This window comes from Saccopteryx bilineata, chromosome 5 (assembly GCF_036850765.1).
Source record: "Saccopteryx bilineata isolate mSacBil1 chromosome 5, mSacBil1_pri_phased_curated, whole genome shotgun sequence".
In the NCBI taxonomy this organism is placed as follows: domain Eukaryota; kingdom Metazoa; phylum Chordata; class Mammalia; order Chiroptera; family Emballonuridae; genus Saccopteryx; species Saccopteryx bilineata.
In genome coordinates this window covers 158344144-158364618 of record NC_089494.1, presented here as the reverse complement: position 1 = coordinate 158364618, position 20475 = coordinate 158344144, and the positions used below count along the sequence as shown (strand labels likewise).

The 20475-nt window shown below is 39.4% G+C and overlaps 1 protein-coding gene across 1 annotated transcript in view; it reads right to left on the bottom strand.

Annotated features, from left to right (window-relative positions):
• Window positions 1-20475, bottom strand: part of ITGA8 (integrin subunit alpha 8) — a 287595-nt gene that overhangs the window by 148988 nt on the left and 118132 nt on the right. Inside the window, exons 9-11 of the mRNA XM_066280756.1 lie at window positions 16898-16941; window positions 14368-14424; window positions 11949-12001 (exon numbers count right to left, since the gene is read on the bottom strand). Coding sequence (XP_066136853.1) covers window positions 11949-12001; window positions 14368-14424; window positions 16898-16941 — 154 coding nt within the window. The remainder of the gene's footprint in view (window positions 1-11948; window positions 12002-14367; window positions 14425-16897; window positions 16942-20475) is intronic.

The window sequence follows — 20475 nt, the reverse complement described above, 5'->3', positions numbered from 1 at the left end:
GGTGACTCTAGTTATTAATACTGTATTGTATCCTGGAAATTTGTTGAAAGAGTAGCTCTCAGGCGCTCTCACTTCCCCCCTCTACACAAGCATGGATCACATTGTTGGATGGCTACAGATGGAGCACATAAAGTGAAATGTTAATTAGCTTGAACACAGTGATTATTTTGCCTTCCATGTATATTTATATCAAAACATCATGTTGTATACCTTAAACATATATACTTTCTATTGTAAAAAATAAAAATAAAAGAGGTTGCTGGGTTTCTTCAGTGACAAATATACTAATTTACTCTATTTCCCAGCTTTTAAAAGTGAGAGTCATGTCATCATTTTACTCATTTGTTTGATTGAAAACTCCTCCTACAGATGATAAATCTCTGAAGACTGAAATTCTATACTTTATAGAGCTTAATAATGTGTTCTCTCTCTATAGTGAAACAAACAGGCAAACAAACATAAAACCTTGGGTAAATTAGCGGAAGGTCCAAGAACTAATCAAGACATTTCCCCTAATTAGTGTATGATCTTGGGCAATTCACTTAACTTCTGTGCCTCAGTTTCTTCATGACTGAATTTTAGGTCATTTCACTGGATTGTAGTAAGGATGGCCATATGTTATTAGATATATCACACATGAAGCTCATTGAGAAGGAAAAATTGTCTGCTAATTATACATGATAAAAACTTTGTTGCTTAACAACAATATTGGATTCTATAAGAGTTTCCACAAAGAATGAGTTTTCTACATTTGGAGCTGCAGACAAACTGGAGGACCAAATATGTAACATCTGGGAAAACCTGGAGTTAAGGATTTGTGTTTGCCGCAAATCTTATGCAGCCTCTGGATCTCTGCTGGAAATCTGGCCAGCAGTGGAGAATGACAAAAACACTCTTTCACAAAACGAGGCTACATGTGTCTGACATGGAGCCATCACAGGAGCTAAAGAAAAGTCACTGACACTTGATTTACTGCTCTTCTTTTCTTGTTCTGCTAAGACTTTTCAAGGACTGCCCATGTCTCTGCCCAGATGGGCTGTTTCGTACCTTTCCTGAGGATGAGTACCCATTCAGGGAGGTAAGGACACTGGTTGTCGCTGTTACTGGTGGTTTCAGACCCCCATTCTGGGATCAAGTATAAACCCAAAACCACAAGATGCCATGCTCTTCCTATTTGTATCTGTTTGAAAGCCAAAAATATCAAATAATTATTCTAGAAATACAGGAACTGCAGAGATGATGGTAAATTATATCTTCATTATTGTAATTTCAGATTTCACATGACTTGTCTATCTCTAGTTGAGATGAAAGGTTTTCAGTGGCTTCTATTGCTTACTCTTTATAATAGGACCTTGAATTTACAGAACATCTAAATAATTAAAAACAAAATTGCATACAAATGGAGAATTAAGGGCATTTAATTTTTTAAAATACAATATTAGGATAATGGATGAATTTTTCAATGCAGTATAAGGAATTCATATTGAGTTCATCTGTGTCCTATAAAATGCTGTGTGACTCCCAGGGGAGAAGCCCTTGTGCTTGTTCTGTTACCATTTGTTGACAGAAATGTGTCTACACATATCCCAAAGACTACTGTGGGACTTGTTTTTCCTCAAGAAGGCACTCCTGAAATCTGGACAACATGAAATGTTTTGGACTCAAGTTCTTCAGTGATTTTCTTTCTAAATTACTCAAAAGCTCTGATAACAAATGCAGTTCATCCAGGTTGGAAATTATGAATGGTGGTCCTAATTGTTACTTTCTTTTCTCAACTCAGTCAGCTGAAGATTAAAGCAACATAATTTAAAGTTATCTGCTTCCATGATAAGATTGACATTCAAATATACCTTTAAGACCTATCCAGAGTGCAGCCAAGTCTGCTTCTAGCCACTGCTATTGCTCTGGTCTAAACCTCAGTTGTGCCTCACCTGGCTTACGGCAATGATCTTCCAGAAGGCCTCCGGCCATCAAGGCCCAGTGGATAGAGGGAGAACACCTGCTAGAACTGAAGTTGAAGCAAGCCACTGCCTCACTTAGAATTGTCCACTGGCTCACGAGATGAGTGTCCTTGGAAACAGACTCATTCTATTCTTTTCGTGGCAGAGTCAGGGTGGCACTGTGTAAAGCACAGTAGATGCAGGGCTCACAGCCCTGCTCCCCAGTGACCTCTCCCTGCACCTCTGATGTTCCGCCTCTGGAAATTCCAACGGTCTTCCCCATCGATCCACATGCTTGCAGCCTCACTCCCTCCAGGTCTTTCCTCAACTGTAACAGATTTAAATCACATCCCTCCCAATATTCCCCATGACCCGTATTTTTGTCTTTATTGTAATTTTAATTAATCAATTTTAAATATTTAATTTATTGCTAACATGGTTTCAAGTGTCCTACTCAATATCACACCCTCAATTCCCTGCATTGTGTCCCCATACCCCATGCAAAGTCTATTTCCATTCCCATTTCACCCCTTTACCCTGCCCCCCACCTCCAGTCCCCCTTTCACTCAGGGGCTTCTGTCCTGTTATCTGTATCTAGGCGTGATGTATATATAATTTGGCTAATCCCTTCACCTTTGTTATTCCTGTCTACTCATCCCCTTTCCCTCCGACAGCTGTCCTTCTGTTCCTTGTGACTCTGCCTTTGTTTCTATTTTGTTCCTCAGTTTATTGTGTTCATTAGATTCCACATATAAGTGAGATCAAATGATATTTGTCTTTCTCTGCCTGGCTTATTTCACTTAGCATAACCATCTCCAGGTCCACCCATGCCATTGCAAAAGGCAAGACTTCCTTCTTTCTCATGGCCACATAGTATTCCATTGTGTATATGTACCACAACTATTTTATCCACTTGTCAATTGACGAACACTTGGGCTGTTTCCAGATCTTGTCTATTGTAAAAAATGCTGCAATAAACATGGGGGGTGCATATCTTCTTTTGAATTAATGTTTTGAGATTTGTAGAATATAGTCTTAAAGTGGGATAGCTAGGCAACAAGGCAGTTCCATTTTTAATTTTTGACGAAACACCATACTGTTTTCCACAGTGGCTGAATGACTCTGCATTCCAACCAGCAGTGCAAGAGAGTTCCCTTTTCTCCACATCCTTGCCAGCACTTGTTATTTGTTGATTTGTTAATGAGCGCCATTTTGACAGGTGTGAAGTGGTGTCTCATTGTGGTTTTAATTTGCATTTCTTTGATGATTAGTGACGTTGAGCATTTTTTCACATTCCTATTGGCCATTTGCATGTCCTCTTTGGAGAAGTGTCTATTAAGGTCCTTTGCCCATCTGTTAATTGGATTGTTATCATCCTGGTGTTGAGTTTAGAAATTCTTTATAAATTTTGTTTATTAACCCCTTATCAGATGTATCAGTGAATATGTTCTCCCATTGTGTGGGCTGTATCTTTATTTTGTTAATGATGGTTTTTTTGCTGTGCAAAAGCTTTTGACTTTGATGTGATCCTATTTGTTGATTTTGTCTTTTATTTCACTTGCCTGTGAAAATATAGCAGCAAAAATATTGTTATGAGAGATATTGAAGAGTTTACTGTCTATATTTTCTTCCAAGGTTTTTATGGTTTTGTAACTTACATTTAAGTCTTTTAACCATTTTAATTTTGTTTTTTAAATGGTATTATTTGGTAATCTAGTTTTATTCTTTTGTGTGTACCAATCCAATTTTCCCAACACCATTTATTAAAGAGACTATCTTTTACTCCATTCTATATACTTGCCTCCTTTGGCAAATATTATTTGACCATAAAGGGGTTTATTTCTGGGTTGTCTGTTCTGTTCCATTGATCTGTATGCCTGTTCTTATGCCAGTACCAAGCTGTTTTGATTACAATAGCCTGTAGTATCACTTGATATCAGGAAGTGTGATACCTTCCATTTTGTTCTTCATTTTCAAGATTGCTAAGGCTTTTTAGTTTCTTTTTTTTTTGGTTCCATATAAATATTGGGTATATTTTTTCTAGGTCCGTAAAGTATATCATTGATATTTTAATAGGAATTGCATTGAATCTATAGATTGCTTTGGGTAGTATGGACATTTTAACAATGTTAATTCTTCCTATCCACTAATACAGTATATGCTCCCATTTTCTTGTATCTTCTTCAATTTCTTTTTTCAATGTCTTATAATTTTCTGAGTACAAGTCTTTTACCTCCTTGGTTAAATTTATTCCTAGATACTTTTATTTATTCATTTACTTTGCAATAGTGAAAGGGATTGTTTCCTTAATTTCTCTTTCTGACAGTTTATTGTTAATGTATAAAAATGCCACTGATTTTTTCATATTAATTTTATATCCTGCCACCCTGCTGAATTCATTTATCAGGTCTAGTAGTTTTTTTGGCTGAGGCTTTAGGGTTTTCTGTGTGCAGTATCATGTCATCAGCAAATAATGACAGTTTTACTTCTTTTCCAGTTTGGATGCCTTTTTATTTCTTCTTCTTGTCTGATGGCTGTGACTAGGACTTCCAGAACTATGTTGAATAAGAGTGGTGAAAGGGGCGCACCCCTGTCTTCTCCCTGATCTCTCTAAAAGAGGATTGCTTTTAATTTTTGCCCATTTGTAGTGTCTTTACCTGACTTTGGAATTAGGATAATACTTGTCTCTAATGATTGTAAAATGAGCTTGGAAGTCTTCCCTCCTCTTGACTTCTTTGTAGTAGGTTGAGGGTAGGCATTAGTTCTTTTTTGAATGTTTGGTAAAATCCACCTCTGAAATCATCTGGTCCAGGGTGTTTGTTTGCTGGACGTTTTTGATAATTGTTTCAATTTCATTTGTTGTAATTGGTCTGCTTGGGTTTTCTGATTCTTCCAGATTGTTTTAAAAGATTACATGTTTCAAGGAATTTATCCATTTTGCCCTGGTTGTCCAATTTTTTGGCATATAGATCCACACAGTATTTTCTTACAATACTTTGTATTTCTATCATGTCAGTTGTTAATTTTCCTGTTTCATTTCAAATTTTATTTATTTGTGTCCTCTTTTTTTCTTTATAAGTCTGGTTAAAGGTTCATAAATCTTGTTTACTTTTCAAAGAACCAATTCTTGGCTTCATTGATCTTCTGTATTATTCTTTTAGTCTCTAAGTCATTTATTTCCTCTCTGATCTTTATTATATCTTTCCTTCTATTTTCTCTAGACTTTATTTGTTGTTCTTTTTCTAGTTCTTTTAGGTGCAGGATTAGGCTGTTTATTTGAGTTTTTACTTGCTTCTTAAGGTATGCCTGTAATGCTATGAACTTCCCTCTCAGCTTGACCTGTGGTTGCACAGTGGCTAAAGTGTCCACCAGGAATGCTGAGGTCACCAGTTCAAAACCCTGGGCTTGCCTGGTCAAGGCATATATAGGAGTTGATGCTTCCTGCTCCTCCCTTCTTTTCCCTCTCTTTCTAAAAAATATGAATAAGTAAAATCTAAAAAATAAAAATAAAAAAAGGAACTTCCCTCTAAGGATTGCTTTCACTGTGTCCCATAGATTTGAGGCTTTCACTGTGTCCCATAGATTTGAGGTTGTGGTGTGTTCATTTTCATTTGTTTCAAGGAAATTTTTTATTTCTTCCTTGACCTCATTGTTAGCCCATTCTTTATTTGAAAACATGCTATTTAACCTCCAAGTGTTTGAATGTTTTTCACTTTTTCTATTGTACCTGTAGTTGGTTTCTAGTTTCATGTTATTATGGTCAGATAAGATGCTTGATAAAATTTCAATTTTCTTAAATTTACTGAGACTTGTTTGTGTCCTAACATGTGATGTATCCTAGAAAATGTGCCATAAGCACTTGGAAAAAATGTGTATTATGTTCTGAAGATATCAATTAAATTCAGTTGATGTACTGTGTTGTTTAAGGCTGCTGGGGTTTTTTTTATTGACTTTCTGTCTGGAAGATCTATCCATTGATGTTAGTGGGGTACTAAAATCCCCTACTATTATTGTATTACCGTCAGCCTCACCCTTTATGTCCATCAAAATCTGCTTTACATATGTAGGTCTGCCTACATTAGGTGCATAAATATTTGCAATGGTTATATCCTCTTGTTGGATTGCTCCTTTTATCGTTATGTAGTGACCTTCTTTGTCCCTTACTATATATAGCCTTTGTTTGAAAGGCTATTTTGTCAGCTATAAGTATGGCTACCCCAGCTTTTTTTATTTCCATTTACATGGGATATTTTTTTCCATCCCTTCACTTTCAGTCTATATCTTTTGTTCTGAGATGAGTCCCTTGTAAACAGCATTTATACAGGTCTTGTTTTTTAATCCATGCAGCTACCCTATGTCTTTTGATTGGATCATTTAATCCATTTACATTTAAGGTTATTATTGATATGTACTTATTCATGCTATTTTATTCTTTAAACCTATAATTCTCTTTCTTTTGATTTCTTTTTCTTTTTTTACTTTCCTCTTCTTATAGCTGGCCTTTCAACATTGTTTGCAGTACTGATTTGATGTTAATCAACTCCTTGAAACTTTTTTTGTCTGTGAAGCTCTTTATTTCTCTTTCAATTTTAAATGACAGCTTTACTAGATAGAGTAGTGTTGGCTGTAGGTTCTTGTTTTGCATCACTTTGAATATTTCTTGCCAATCCCTTCTGGCCTCAAGTATTTCTGTTGAGAAGTCAGATGTCATTCTTATGAGGGCTCCTCTGTAGGTAGTTAACTGCTTTTCTCTTGCAGATTTTAGGATTCTTTCTTTGTCTCTAAACTTCGGCATTTTAATAATGATGTGTCTTGGTGTGGGCCTCCTTGGAATCATCTTTAATAGGATTCTCCGTGCTTCTTGAACTTGTGTGACTTTTTCTTTCTTCAGATTAAAGTAGTTTGGTTATGATTTCTTCAAATAAGTTCTCTATCCCTGTTTCTTCTCTTCTCCTTCAGGAATCCCTATGATGTAGATGTTGTTTCTCTTCATGTTGTTGCAGAGTTCTCTTAGAGTATCCTTAGTGTTTTTGAGCCACTTTTCTTTTTGTTTCACTGCTTCTGTGGTTGTTTCTATCTTCTCCTCTAAATCACTGACTTGATCCTTCACTTCATCCAGCCTACTATTGATTCCTTTTAGTAGTTTTCATTTCTGATATTGTGTTTGTTATTTCTGACTGGTTCTCTTTTATGATTTCAATGTCTTTTTTAATGCTTACTATCTCTCTGTTTAAGTTATCATTGTGATCACCCATTATAGCTCTAAGATCTTTGAGCATACTAATAACCATTATTTTAAACTTTGCATCTAGTAGTTTGGTTACTTTCATTTCATTTAGTTCTTTTTCTGGAAATTTCTCCTGTTGATTCATTTAGTTCGTATTTCTTTGCCCATTTTGTCTGTGTATTAGGTAGCTCTACTCTGACTTTCAAATTTGTTGTGGTGTTTTCATGAAGAAGATGGGTTTAATGGTACTGACCTCCAAGCCAACTGAGTCCCTTGCTCTAGGAATGCTTCTTGAGTGTTATATTTACCACCTTGCTGTATATGAATATTGAATGCAGTTGGCTCTTTCCTGAGTGAGGTTATCTCTTTAGGCTGGCTAGCTCTAAGGGTCAGCCTTGATCATGTATATTAGACTCTGTGCAGTGTCTGTCCTATTGGGTGAATTTATTCTCTGCTGTGTCTGGTGCCTGTTGGATTCCTCCCTGGGCATGCCACTTGTGTAGCTTGCTAAGTCTAGCATTGGTGCAGTCTGCCACCCACTATTGGTCATGTTGGTTCTGGGTCCTCTAGGGAAGGTTTGGTATGGTTGATGTTAACAGTTGTTTGTAACCCATCGTAGGCTACCTATGTGGTTACTTCTCTGTTTGTGTCTGCATTTTCTGTGCCTGAGTACTGTGGGAGGGGCCAACCTGTGTATAAGAATCAGCTTCCTTCTGCTTAGAGCTGACAGCAGCTCTGTAAAAGAGCCCAAGCTCCTTAATAGTTGCCTCCATGTTTTAGCTGGTCCACCTCTTCTTGAAGCTGCCTGGTCTTCCCACAGAGTATTCTGTGGAAACACTACAATGTGGGCTCAGATTGGCCTCACCCCACCAACCCCTTTACAGGTGGCAAGCTTGGTGGTTTAGGGTTTCTGAGGTTGGGAATACAATCTTAGTGGGACCCCCTATTTTAGGGATCTCTTGGTCAGGAGCTCACTATGGAGAATGTGGCTTCTATTCCAGAACCTAATCCCTCAGACACTGCTGGATACTCTATTTCTCCCCAGTGAGGAGAGCAGCAGGTTCAGATTGGGTGGGGCCAGTAGTCCCTCTTGCAGAAGTTCTTCCAGCTGGGGAGCCCCTGGTCTCAGAGAGGAAGACCAAGAGAGTCCTCCATTGGGGCTGACTGTTTCCCCAGGAAAGTGGCTAAGACACTTGACCAGTCTCAACAATTGTCTCCAGGGAACCTACACCTTGAATGTCTGCTCCAAGCCTCTCCCTTTCCCACTGTGGAATCTAACCCAGCAGGGCAGGATATGTGGGACCCAGGCCGCCCAACTGTGATGCTCCACTCACACTAATGCGCATGCAAGGCTCTCTGCAGGTGCTGACCACTGAAAGCAGAGCTCATCTCAGCTGGACCTGGTGCCTGACAAGCCCTCTCTTTGAACACACCACTAGCAAGGGTTGTTGGGTCCTGCTCTGATGCTCTCCACAGCTGGCAACTAGATGTGCCAGCCCTTGGCCTTGCTGGAGTGAACCCAGGGCAGGCCAATGCAGGACACTGCCTCTGCCTGGCCCTCAGCAACCTTCTTGGAACTATAAGAGAACCAGAGTTTGTGGCTGCCTCTGCTGGGCTTAGGTGCACATGGAAATATGAAGCCACAGACCTAGGCTGGCTTTTACTAGGCCTAGGGGCAAGTTCACAAAAAGCCCAAGGTTCCCTGAGAGCTGCCTCCTGCTGCCTCTGTCTGCTGACTGTGTTTTGGACTTGGCCACTGAAGGAAAAATAAACACCTCTGGTAGAGTCTAGAGCCTGGGCCAATTCAGCAAGTAAGAATGCTAGTAAGTGTGGCTTCTCTCTCAGCCCCACGATTCAGTCTGTCCTAACTTTTTCAGACTTCAGTAGGATGTGGCCACTAGGAGTCTGGTGGGCATGGCCTCAGACCCAGAGATGTGCTCTGACCACAGTCTGTACAGTTTCTACTGAATCTCCCATGAGGTAGAAGCACCAGTCATATTCTCAGGAGTATGTGTGGAAAGCTCTAGTCTCAATACCAGAAAACTGGTTCACTGACACACCCCCTGCTTCCTGGCTTACTTCTCAGAACAGCCCAGTCTCCATAGGGTGGGGCAGGAGAGATTCCCAAGGGTCAGGCAGTTTCTTTCCCCCAGACTGATGCCACATGAGGGAGATCTACCAAAAAAAAAAGATAGTATTAGAGAATGATTCATCTTGCAGTTCTGGTGGTCATCCTCCACAGTGTCTCTCTGTGGGCCATCAACTTCACAGTCTTCTCACACAACTCTAGTCCTCTCAGCCTCTCCACCAGAACTCCAGGTAAGTAGTTGTGAACATTATTTTCTTCATGGGCCCTTTAAGATGGTGCCTGTGACTCTGAGAACTTCAGGCTCTTTCTTGCAGACAGAAACCTTGTCTCTTTTTACCACCAAATGCTATGTGGGCTCCTCTTCTAGACTCTGGTGCTATATGTTGGGGCACCTGGTCTGGGTCTTAGGACCCTCCCCTCTCAAGGAAGACCTCCCCACAGTGAGATTTCTTCTGGATCCTCCACCACACTCACTCCTGGGAACAGGTAGCCCTGTTTGGGTCTGCTCTTCCTACCATCTCGGTGTGGCTCTGTGACTCCTTGGTAATGCACTCCTCTTCCTTTAGTCCAAAACTGGTTTTTCAAGATGATTGTTCTTTAATTTAGTTGTAATCCAATTTGGTCCTAGACGTGAAGGTTGGAACATCTGCCTACTCTACCACCATCTTGGAATTTGCCTAGATAACTTCTTTTAAAACAGTCCTGAGCTGTCTTCTGGTTGCATATAAAACATGCTGCAAGCTCACTGCTCTCATCTTGCTGATCAGAATTAGAATGCAGGTTGTTATAAGAAGATGTAACTCAGGAACAGCCAGGTGGAAGAGATACAATGTGGGGGAAAGGGTATGAAGCTTCCATATTCTCACTAGGCAGGTCACTCTCCACCAAACTCCTTGTTTTCATCAACACAAAAGCTCTTGTTTTCTTTTTATAAGTTTAAGTAATACATTTTATTTTTTAGAGTAGTTTTAGATTCAAAGCTAAATTGAGAAGAACATACAGTCTTTCCATATAGTCCCCTCTCCACCCCCACATGCAGAGCCTCCCCTTTATCAACATCCCCACCAGAGTGGGACATATGTTACAATGAATGAACCTGCACTGACACATCCTAATCGCCCAGGCCTATAGTTTACAATAAGGTTCACTCTTTGTGTTGTATATTCTATCAGTCTTGACAAATGTATAATGACATGGATCCACCAGAATAGAACAGTTTCCTTGTCTTAAAAATCCTCTGTGCTCCACTTATTTATCTTCCCTTTCCTTGCTAACTCCTGGTTAACTGCTAATCTTATTACTGTCTCGTAGTTTTGTGTTTTCCAAAATGTCATAGACTTGGAATCATACACTATGTAGCTTTTGATATTGGCCTCTTTTACTTAAAATATGCACTTAAGTTTCCTCCATATCTTTCCATAGCTTGATAGTTCATTTCTTTTTAGCCCTGAGTAATATTTCATTGTCTGGATATAACAGTTTATTTACACATTGGCCGGCTGAAGGAAATCTTGGTTGCTTTCAGCCCTTCTGTTTATGTCCTACATTGCGCTCATCATGATCTAACATACTTTTTACTTGTTTAGTTTTTGTTTGTAGCTTCTATACTCCCACCCCCAACTCTAGTAGAACCTTGATGAGGATAGGGATTTCTATTTTGTTCTCTGCTATATCTTATCATATAGAACAGTGCTAGTGTACAGTAGATGCTCAAGAAATATGTTTAATGAAAGAATAAAACAATATTTTCCAAAAGGTAAAAATGTTACTAAATGTATCTCCAATCATATGCCACCACAAAATGTATAAAGCACACTTCTAACTAGAAAGTTTGCTAAGGTCTGTCAGTGAAGACTCTGAAGTGCTTTGTCCAGGTCCTGGAATGCAGTCAGGATTCTTCAGATATTTGCTTTACACAAAAATGTGAGCCCAATGAGAAGAGAAGGCTATTCTGCCTTGTTTACCACTATATGCTGGGCACTGAGAACAACGCCTCTCACATCGTAGGTGCTCCAACAATATTAACGAGATGGATAATCATCATGTTCACCTCAATTTATTGGTTTTCTTATTGGACCATTTGTTTTATCTCCTAGGTACTGTCAGTGAAACAAAGAGATGTTTAAGAATTATTTTTGAAGTAATGACTTAAACACAAACATCACTTATCATGTATGTTTGGTATGGTCCAAGCTCAACTTTAATTTACTGCCACAATCTGAAAAAAATAACATCATTATTTCATCTCTTCCACGGGCTTACTAGTATGTCAGTTAAAGCAATGTCAAGAAGAAAACTATTTTTTAAAAGAGAAAGAAAAAATATATTTATTTATCTGTAAATCTTTTATGAATGTATCACTTGCTAAAGAGTGAGAAGAGATAGATAAGCAAATTCTTCAATATCTTTGGATTTTAAATGGTCAAGGACTAAAATAAAGATAAACTAAAGCTGCTAAAACTAAGTAAAATAGCAGATGTGGAAACTCTCAGTAAAGACATAAACTAGGACAACAGAGAATTCTTTAAGAGATATATCCCCTTGACTTGAACCAAAAGAAAAAAAAACACTAAAACAAGAGAGCCTCTATTTTGTCAAGGACATATGGAAAGATGTATTTCAAAGGGGAAAATATAACATTTTTATGAATGAATATAAAACATGGTGAGTGAGGAAGTTCTTATTAACTTACCCATCATTGTTAACATCTGAGACTGCAACTGTATATCCAAAATAAGATGCCATCTGCAAAGTAAAACCATAAGATGACATATTTTGTATTCAAAAATTCATTTTTATAGTCATGTCTCAATTTTTCCTGGAATGTTAATCTTGTTGCAGCACAGTTTTGCATTTAAATTCATCAACTCTTAGACACAGTCAGGGTCGTGGAGTTATTTAGTCTAACCCCTGACCCAATGCATAATTTTCCCCTCAATGCCCTGACATTCACTTGAACACCCTCAGAAGATGTGCAACAATCAGCCCATTCAATTTGTGGACTCAATTATTAGAACGTTCCTTAGTAAGTTAGCCTTCTGTGACTTCTAGTCCTTCATTCTACCTTGTTCTGCAGTCTTAAACCTTACAGAATAAATCTAATTCCATTGCCATACGAAATCTCATATGGAAATATTTTCAGCTGGTATACCATCTTACCCCTTTTTCTTAGAGATACTACATGTGATACAAAAGAGAAATTCATACCCTGTGAGCACACTGATGCTTCTCTTAGGTAGGATTTACATTCTCTACTTTGGGCTGTTCACATCATTAAAGAATAAAAAAGGCTTTAATTTGGGAGAAATTGCATCTCAGTGTCAATTTGTATTGTATTGATTGTTAACTAAGATTTTTAAGTCTTTTTCTGAGTGTAACTAGTATACTATAATCTTCCCATATTCTAGCTCTGAAGTTGTTGGTTTTCAATCTATGCTTTCAGGATTTATAATCTTTTCAGATTTGGCCCATAGTTGCAGCTTGTCAAGATTTTTTTGTTTACATATTCTGCCATCTAATCAGCACACAACCTACTACAAGTGTGCACCACAGAAGGCAAAGACGTCGGTCTGTGTTGTTCACTCTCCTATCTGAACTGACCAGCGTTTATCTAACCAAAGTAGGTACCAGGTGCCAGATACTCTTTGTAAAGAAAATGTATGCAGCAGTGGACAAGTATTAACACAAAATAATTCAATTCTCCCACCTCTTTTCTCTGTTCCAAACATTTACATTAACATTATTATTTCCTGGTGTGAACAATGCCTTGACCCGGAGAAATTTTATCAATTATATATTAAATTCTTAGGTTCAAGACTTCAGAAATAGGTGGTATTAATGATGCAAAGTTATAGAAAGGCCAAAGTTAATGATATTTAAGGAGCTTCTAATGTAAGACAAATGTAAAATATAAAATAAATTTGGGCAAAGGAGAAATCTTGCTAGATTTTCACTAAATCATTAATTATCACCAATTGGGAATAGTAGTTCAAAATTCATAAATCCAGCCAACTTCACTATCATCCCAGCCTAATTGCTCCATATTTACCACAGGAGTATCAATGGAGGCATTCTTAAATGCTTTGCTGAAAATTGCAGAGTAATGGATAGAGTAAAGCCCCAATTTAGGGGGAGTGAGGGTATGTCAAAAAGGCTCTGTGTTCATTGAAAAACTATTAATCAAAGCTGCATTTTGATTTATGCAAATTTTTTATTTCAAATTTATATCTCTAGCTAAAACATGAGTGTCTCAGTATCTTAGATGTGACTTGGTCACCTTCAAATATGAGGCTTGCTAGAAGCTCAGTAACCTGGGTTGGTAGTTAGGAGAGAAAACTGGTTGCCTAGAGAAGCTAATTCAACTCATGACTGGCTACCTACCACATTCATTGTTTAAAGAAATGTAGCACATTTCAACAGGTCACGAGACCCGGAAAATGAGGGATGGTGGATGAAGTATGACCCCAAGCCATATTACATCTGGAGATGGGCAGCAGCCTGTTTTCAGGCAAGGCGCCCATTCTTAATAAGACCTCAGCAGGTGACTCAGAAAAAGCACTTCCTTTCTGGGAGGAAGAGAGCAGAACCAGATAGTTTGTCAACCTCCATGTAATTTTAGGATCAAGGGAGGACTCTAGTCATAGTGAGGAAGAGAGACAGAGCCCAGGACCACTGACTCTGGCAATACAATGGAATATATGAGAAACCTCTGTGTAACAGATGGAAGGTGAGTAATCAGAACTTACCACCAGGCACACTACATTCAGGGCCTCAGTATAACAAGATTGCTGTCAAATCCCAGCAGTTAGTGGCATTTTGGCTTTTAAGGATCATAATCTGTCTTTATATAACATCACTATCAGAAATTATCATGGGCATTTATTTGTTTGTTAATTAATTGCCATTCCCCCCAACTGCCTCTCTCACACTGCTGCATGAGAGCCAGGCTCTTGTCTGTCAGATGCATGATGATATTCCTAGTGCCTAGAACAGCTCCCAGAACATAGTAGGTGCTCTATGTAAATATGTATTCTATGAAAGAATAAGTGATATAAATATTACTATATGCTATTAGTACTGATTGAGATTATTTGATATTAAAATGTCTTTACCTGTTCACCAGTAAAATTCTGAATAAAAGTCATATCTGTAGAGTTAATGATTGAAACCTAAAATCATAGAAATTAGACAGGTTACATCACTTGATAGAGAATTGGAGGAAACAAAAATAATTACAACCGAAATCACTTTAAAATTTTGGAAAGGAGTGATAAATGGTTATCTATATGTAAAATAAAATATAAGCCCTTAAGAATGATATTTTAAAAATCCTATTGAATTTTTTATTTATGGTTAAGTCTGGGGGGGTCTTTTCAGACAAAATGCATGCTTACTACTCTGAAGTGGAAAAATAAAATTTGAGTTCAAGAACATTGAGAGGAATTAATCTGATGGTCAATTAATTGATCTAATCAGGATTTGTGTGTAGATTCATTTATGTATAGAGTCACACTATTATGAGACATGGGAGATTATGCCTCTTTGCAAAAAATGAAATTTTAAGATGTTCTTCACGTAACAAAATTATTCCTTTTAATTCTATTCAGCCAACCCCAAATCTATAAATATTCCAAGTTTACTAGATTTTTAAAAAACATGCTGCCCTGGTCAGTTGGCTCAGTGGATAAAGCATCAGCCCAGTGTATGAATGCTCCGTGTTTGATTCTCAGTCAGGGCACACAAGAGAAGTGACCATCTGCTTCTCTTCCTCTCATTCTTCTCTCCCTCTTCCCTCCTGCAGCCAGTGGCTCAGTTGCTTTGAAGTTGGCCCTAGTGCAAAGGATAGCTCGGTTGGTCTGAGAGCATCAGTCTCAAGTGCTAAAAGTAACTCAGTTGATTCAAGCATCAGCCCCAGATGGGGATTGCTGGGTGGATCCCGGTTGAGGCGCATGCGAGAATCTGTCTCACTATTTCCACCTCATTTCACTTAAAGAAAAAATAAATATAAACAAAATATAAACATTATTTAGGTCCTGATTGGTTGGCTCAGTGCATAGAGCATTGTCTTGGCATGCAGACATCCAGGGTTTGATTCCATGTCATGGCACACAAGAGAAGTGACTATCTGCTTCTTCCCTCTCCCCCTTCTTTTTCTTCCCCTCCTGCAGCCAGTAACTTGATTAGTACAAGCATCAGCCCGGGCACTGAGGATAGCTTGGTTGATTCAAGCACTGGCCCCAGATGGCGGTTGCCTGGTGGGTCCCGGTTGGGGCACATGCAGGAGTCTGTCTATCTACCTCTCCTCCTCTCACTTGACAAGAAAAACAAAACATTATTTAAAATTCTTTATTTGAAAAGTTTTTCGTTTCATAAGGTCTATTTATTTCCTTTTCCTATTTTTGTGGTAATGAATTATAATGGATTTGAATAATATCATTCCAAAATCCATGTTGCTATTTGGAAGTAGGGTTTTGTAGATGAAAAAAGTTAAGATCTTGAGATAAAATTATCCTGGATTTAAGGTAGGTCCCATATCTAATGAATGGTGTCCTTCTAAGAAAAGGCATGGACACACATAGATACAGATGGAAGAAAGCCACATAAAGACTGAGGCAGAGACATATTACGCCGTCATACGCCAAGGAGAGGCAGGGGCCACCTGGAGCTGGAAAACGCAAGATTCTCCCCTCGATGCATTGAAGGGAATGTGATCCTGCATAGACCTTAAATTCAAGTTTCAGGCCTCTTGAGAAAGTAAATTTATATTGTTTCAAGCCACTCACTGTGTGGTAATTTGTGATAGCAGACTTAAGAAAACTAAGGCACCAGTGAAATAACAATTGATTTTATTATTTCTACTATATGACACATATTAAAGTGTTGATCATATCAACAGTGGGATCCTCTGCAATATTCTTAGATTATACTCTAGGATAGGCTGGTTTCCTGGGCGTGTGACCTGTGCAATCCCACAGGGCCCCATGCTCAGATGGGCCCCATCTCTTGCTTTAATGCCTAGCTATTCCATCCTGAAATTCTTAATAATTTTGAACTAGGGGCCCTGCACTATCTTGCACTAGGTCCCACCAGTTTCGTAGCTGATCTTGCAAGGTAGATAAAGAAAAAAGATCTGGCTGGCCTCCTTTTTAGCAAGCAAATAAGCAGGAATCAGTAGAGGCTTGCTGTTAAAAGGGCATATGAAAAGATTTAAAAGTTGCCTGACCAGGCAGTGGCACAGTGGATACAGCATCGGACTGGGATGTGGAGGACCCAGGTTTGAGACTCCGAGGTCACTAGCTTGAGCGCAGGCTCATCTGGTTTGAGCAAAGCTCACCAGCTCGGACCCAAGGTCACTGGCTTGAGCAAGGGGTTACTCGGTCTGCTGAAGGCCTGCAGTCAAGGCACATATGAGAAAGCAATCAATGAACAACTAAGGTGTTGCAATGAAAAACTGATGATTGATGCTTCTCATCTCTCTCCGTTCCTGTCTGTCTGTCCTATCACTCTCTCTGACTCTCTCTCCCTCTCTCTCTCTCTGTCTCTGTAAAAAAAAACCCCAAAAAACCGATTTAGAAAGTTTTATGAAACAACATTCCTGTGCATACATAAGAAAATACCTTGCAATGCATTCTTAATACTCACATATCCAAAATTCTGTGCTCCTCTGGGGACTCCAGCAACCAATTCTGGTGATAAGAAGAGTCATTTAGGCATGTTATATTGAGTGGGACACTTGAAACCATGACAATACAATAAATTAAAAATAAAAAAGTTATTTAGAAGGTGAATTACATATAAATATACTTTATAGCTACACAACAAACTGATTAATGATAGTATTTTTTAAATAAAGACATCATATAGAGATCTGGAAGGCTGAAGTCATGGTTTTCCATGCATTGATTTTGTTTCTGCTACAGGCAATAGGTAAAGAAGGCCAAAAACTGTTATATGAGATTTCCCAATCCCTGCCATCAGTCTATGTGTTTCTGCCTCTAGCCCTGGCTTCTCGGGTATGCATGTGATTTGTAGGTTAAATCTCTTACCCTGTTTACTCCAGCTTTCACTGTGGTGACATCTTTCATTCTAGTATAAAAAGTTAATACTAAACTGTTAAAACAATGTCAGTATCTAAGGAAAAGCCACATATCACAGATGATATGGATTTGTCCACCAGAAATGTTTGTTGGCAGGAGAATTAGGGGACAACCTGGCAACCAAGAAAGGAAGCTTCAATGGTAGAGGTATAGGAAACAACTCTGGTGGAAAGAGGGCAGATATTGCAAGCCAGAGACCTGACTCTAGATTATAAAGTACCATATTTTCCCATGTATAAGACGCATCTTAATTTGGGGACTCAAAATTTGAAAAAATATGTATTACATAAAGTTATTGAACTCAAGTTTTATTCATCATAAAATTCACACAACTCCTCATCACTGTCAAAACTTCCATCCATTAGCTTGTCCTCATCTGTGTTTGAAGACGAATCACTGTCTTCAACAATGAGCACAAAAACAAGCATGAAAAAGCAGGAAATACAAGTAAAAAAACTACAACACTGTATAAGATGCACCAAGTTTTATACCTCAAATTTTTTGAAAAAAGTGCATCTTATACATAAGGAAATATAGTAGTGGTTTTGTCCTCTGTATGGCCATATACCTGGAATGAATCATTGAACCTTTTTCTTTTTTTTCAGTCACCTGCAATAGATGTGAGTTAGAATCCCTGATTACCAAAGATCATTCAAGCTCTCATTTCTATAAATCAAACTATTATTTGATTCATTAGGGTTAAAATTTAGTTTAACTTGAAGAAGAAGGGCCTGAAAGACAGTCCCTTTCCATTCAAGTTTCCTTTCTCCTGACTCCTGCCCTTAGAGGTAGAGCAGAATTCCAGCACTAACTCTACCTGGTGTACTGAATGTTAGCAAAGGTAGTGGTCATACTATTAGCATTAATAGAGAAGAGTCACCTGGGACTAAACATTGGACTTTTCCATAGTAAATTAACTCATTTAATCAACAAATATTTATAGGCAAACATGCTACTCATTGAACAAAACAGACAAAATTTCCTACTCTCATGAAGCTAATACTCAGGTAAGTCAACTTAAAAAATCAAGTTAATTAAACTGTATGTTAAAAACAGATAAGTATAGAGACAAGATGGCGATGGAGTAGATGGACGTACCAACTTCCACCTCCCAGAACCAAAGTGGATTAAAAACTAATTTTAAGAAACATCATCTGGAAATACCAATTTTGGACTAAGCTAAGAGAACTCTTCAACTAAGGAACACTGAAAAAAGCACACTGAGACTGGTGAAAAGCGGAAATGCGGAGAGGGCTGCCCAGATTCCCAGAGCGAATGGCAGCCAGGAGAGACTCGTGTGGGGGGAACTGAGTTTAGCAGAGAGGGGAGGGCCCTGAGTCCCAGGAACAAAGCCCCAGCCTGCAGCCCCAGAGCCTAGAAGAGGCGTATGGACAGTATTTAGCTGGACACAAGACAGGATACCGTTTGTGAGAAAGAGACTGATTTCTCAGACCCATGATTCTTCTTAAAGGGACCACGCAGAAAACCTCTCTCACAACCACTCACCCAGGACTCCAGGGGATGGGGAGAGAGGAGAGGACTGGAGTAGCAGGAAAAGAGTGTAATCTAGGAGGCAGAAGGAGAAACATTAAGAGTAACAGCCACCCTAACCCCTGGGACAAGTCACTCCCCAAATCTGAAGTGAATATTTCCCCTGGAAACAGCAATACCAGCAAAGGGAAGCAGGACACCAGCCAAACAAGCTCTCTCGCGGCACTCAGAGAAGAGTCGCTTAGAAGGAGGGAGCTTTTCAGACTACAGTAGTGAGTCTTAGGGTCTGAGCTGCAGTGCCCCCATCCATATGGCTGAAGGCTCACTCGAGGACAGGTGGCAGTGGGATGCAGAAGCACAGTTCTGTTGGCAAGGGCAGAAGCTGGCTGGCCACCACTGAGGCCAAGGTGTGAGCTCAGTCTTCCCGGCTGGGGAGGAGGGGATGTGCAAAAGTGGTCAAGCCCAGTTGCAGGCCGTCTGCAATCCAGCCTGTGGGAGAAGGTCAGGAACCCAAGAAGGCATGGAGACTCACCCTTCAGCAAGGGTGCAGGAGCACAGCCCTGCCCCACCAGCAGAAACCAGGCTTGTGGCCTGATTGGGAGCTGGCTCCTACCACGGGGGTGGAGCCAAAAGCCCAGAACAGGCGGAGTCCCACTACTGAGCGTGGGCACACAGTCCTGCCTGGCCTGTGGAGCCAAGGCTTGCAGCCGTCCCATGAGTGGGCTCCTCCTGCAAGGGCGGGGCAAAAGCCCGGAATCAGGCAGAGACCCGCAGCTGAGCAAAGGTGCTCACTCCTGTCCTCAGAGCTGAGCATAATGCCACCTGCAGGGGCAGGGTGAAGGCGAAGGCCAAGGCCAGTGAGGTTTATACACCCGAGCATGTCATCATAGCCACTCCCGTGAAGGAGAGGCAGAAACCACAGCAACAGCTCCAGTGAGCAGGCACTGGCAATGCCCATACCTGAATGCCCTAGGCAGCAACAGCAGAGGGGGTGGCGAGCCTGCAGACAGACCATACCTAGGGAACACAGAGGCCACACCCAGTGGATATTCAGTGGCCAAAACCTTTTATACAGACAAAATGAGAAAGCAGAGAAATGCAACACAAATGAATCAAGAGAAATCCCCAGAAAAGGACCTGACTGAGTCAGATATAACCAAATTTCCAGATGCAGAGTTCAAAATAACAATTGTTAGGATGCTCAAAGATATTAGAACAACAATAGATGGTCATTACAAACACCTAAATAAAGAGATATCAAATATAAAAAAGGACATTGAAATAAATAAAAAGAATCAATCAGAAATGACAAATACAATATCATAAATGAAGAACACAATGGAAGGAATTAAAAGCAGGATGGATGAAGCTGAAAATTGAATCAGCGAGTTAGAGGACAAAATAAATAAAGGCATGGAAGCAGAGCAGAAAAAAGAAAAGAGACTCAAAAAGTCTGAGGAAACTCTAAGAGAGCTCTGTGACAGCATGAAGATAAATAACATTTGCATCATAGGGGTTGCAAAGAGAAAACACAAGGGATAGAGATTTTGTTCAAACATATCATAGCTGAAAACTTCCCCCAATTAAGGCAGGAAAACATATCACAAGTTCAAGAAGCACAGAGAACTCTAT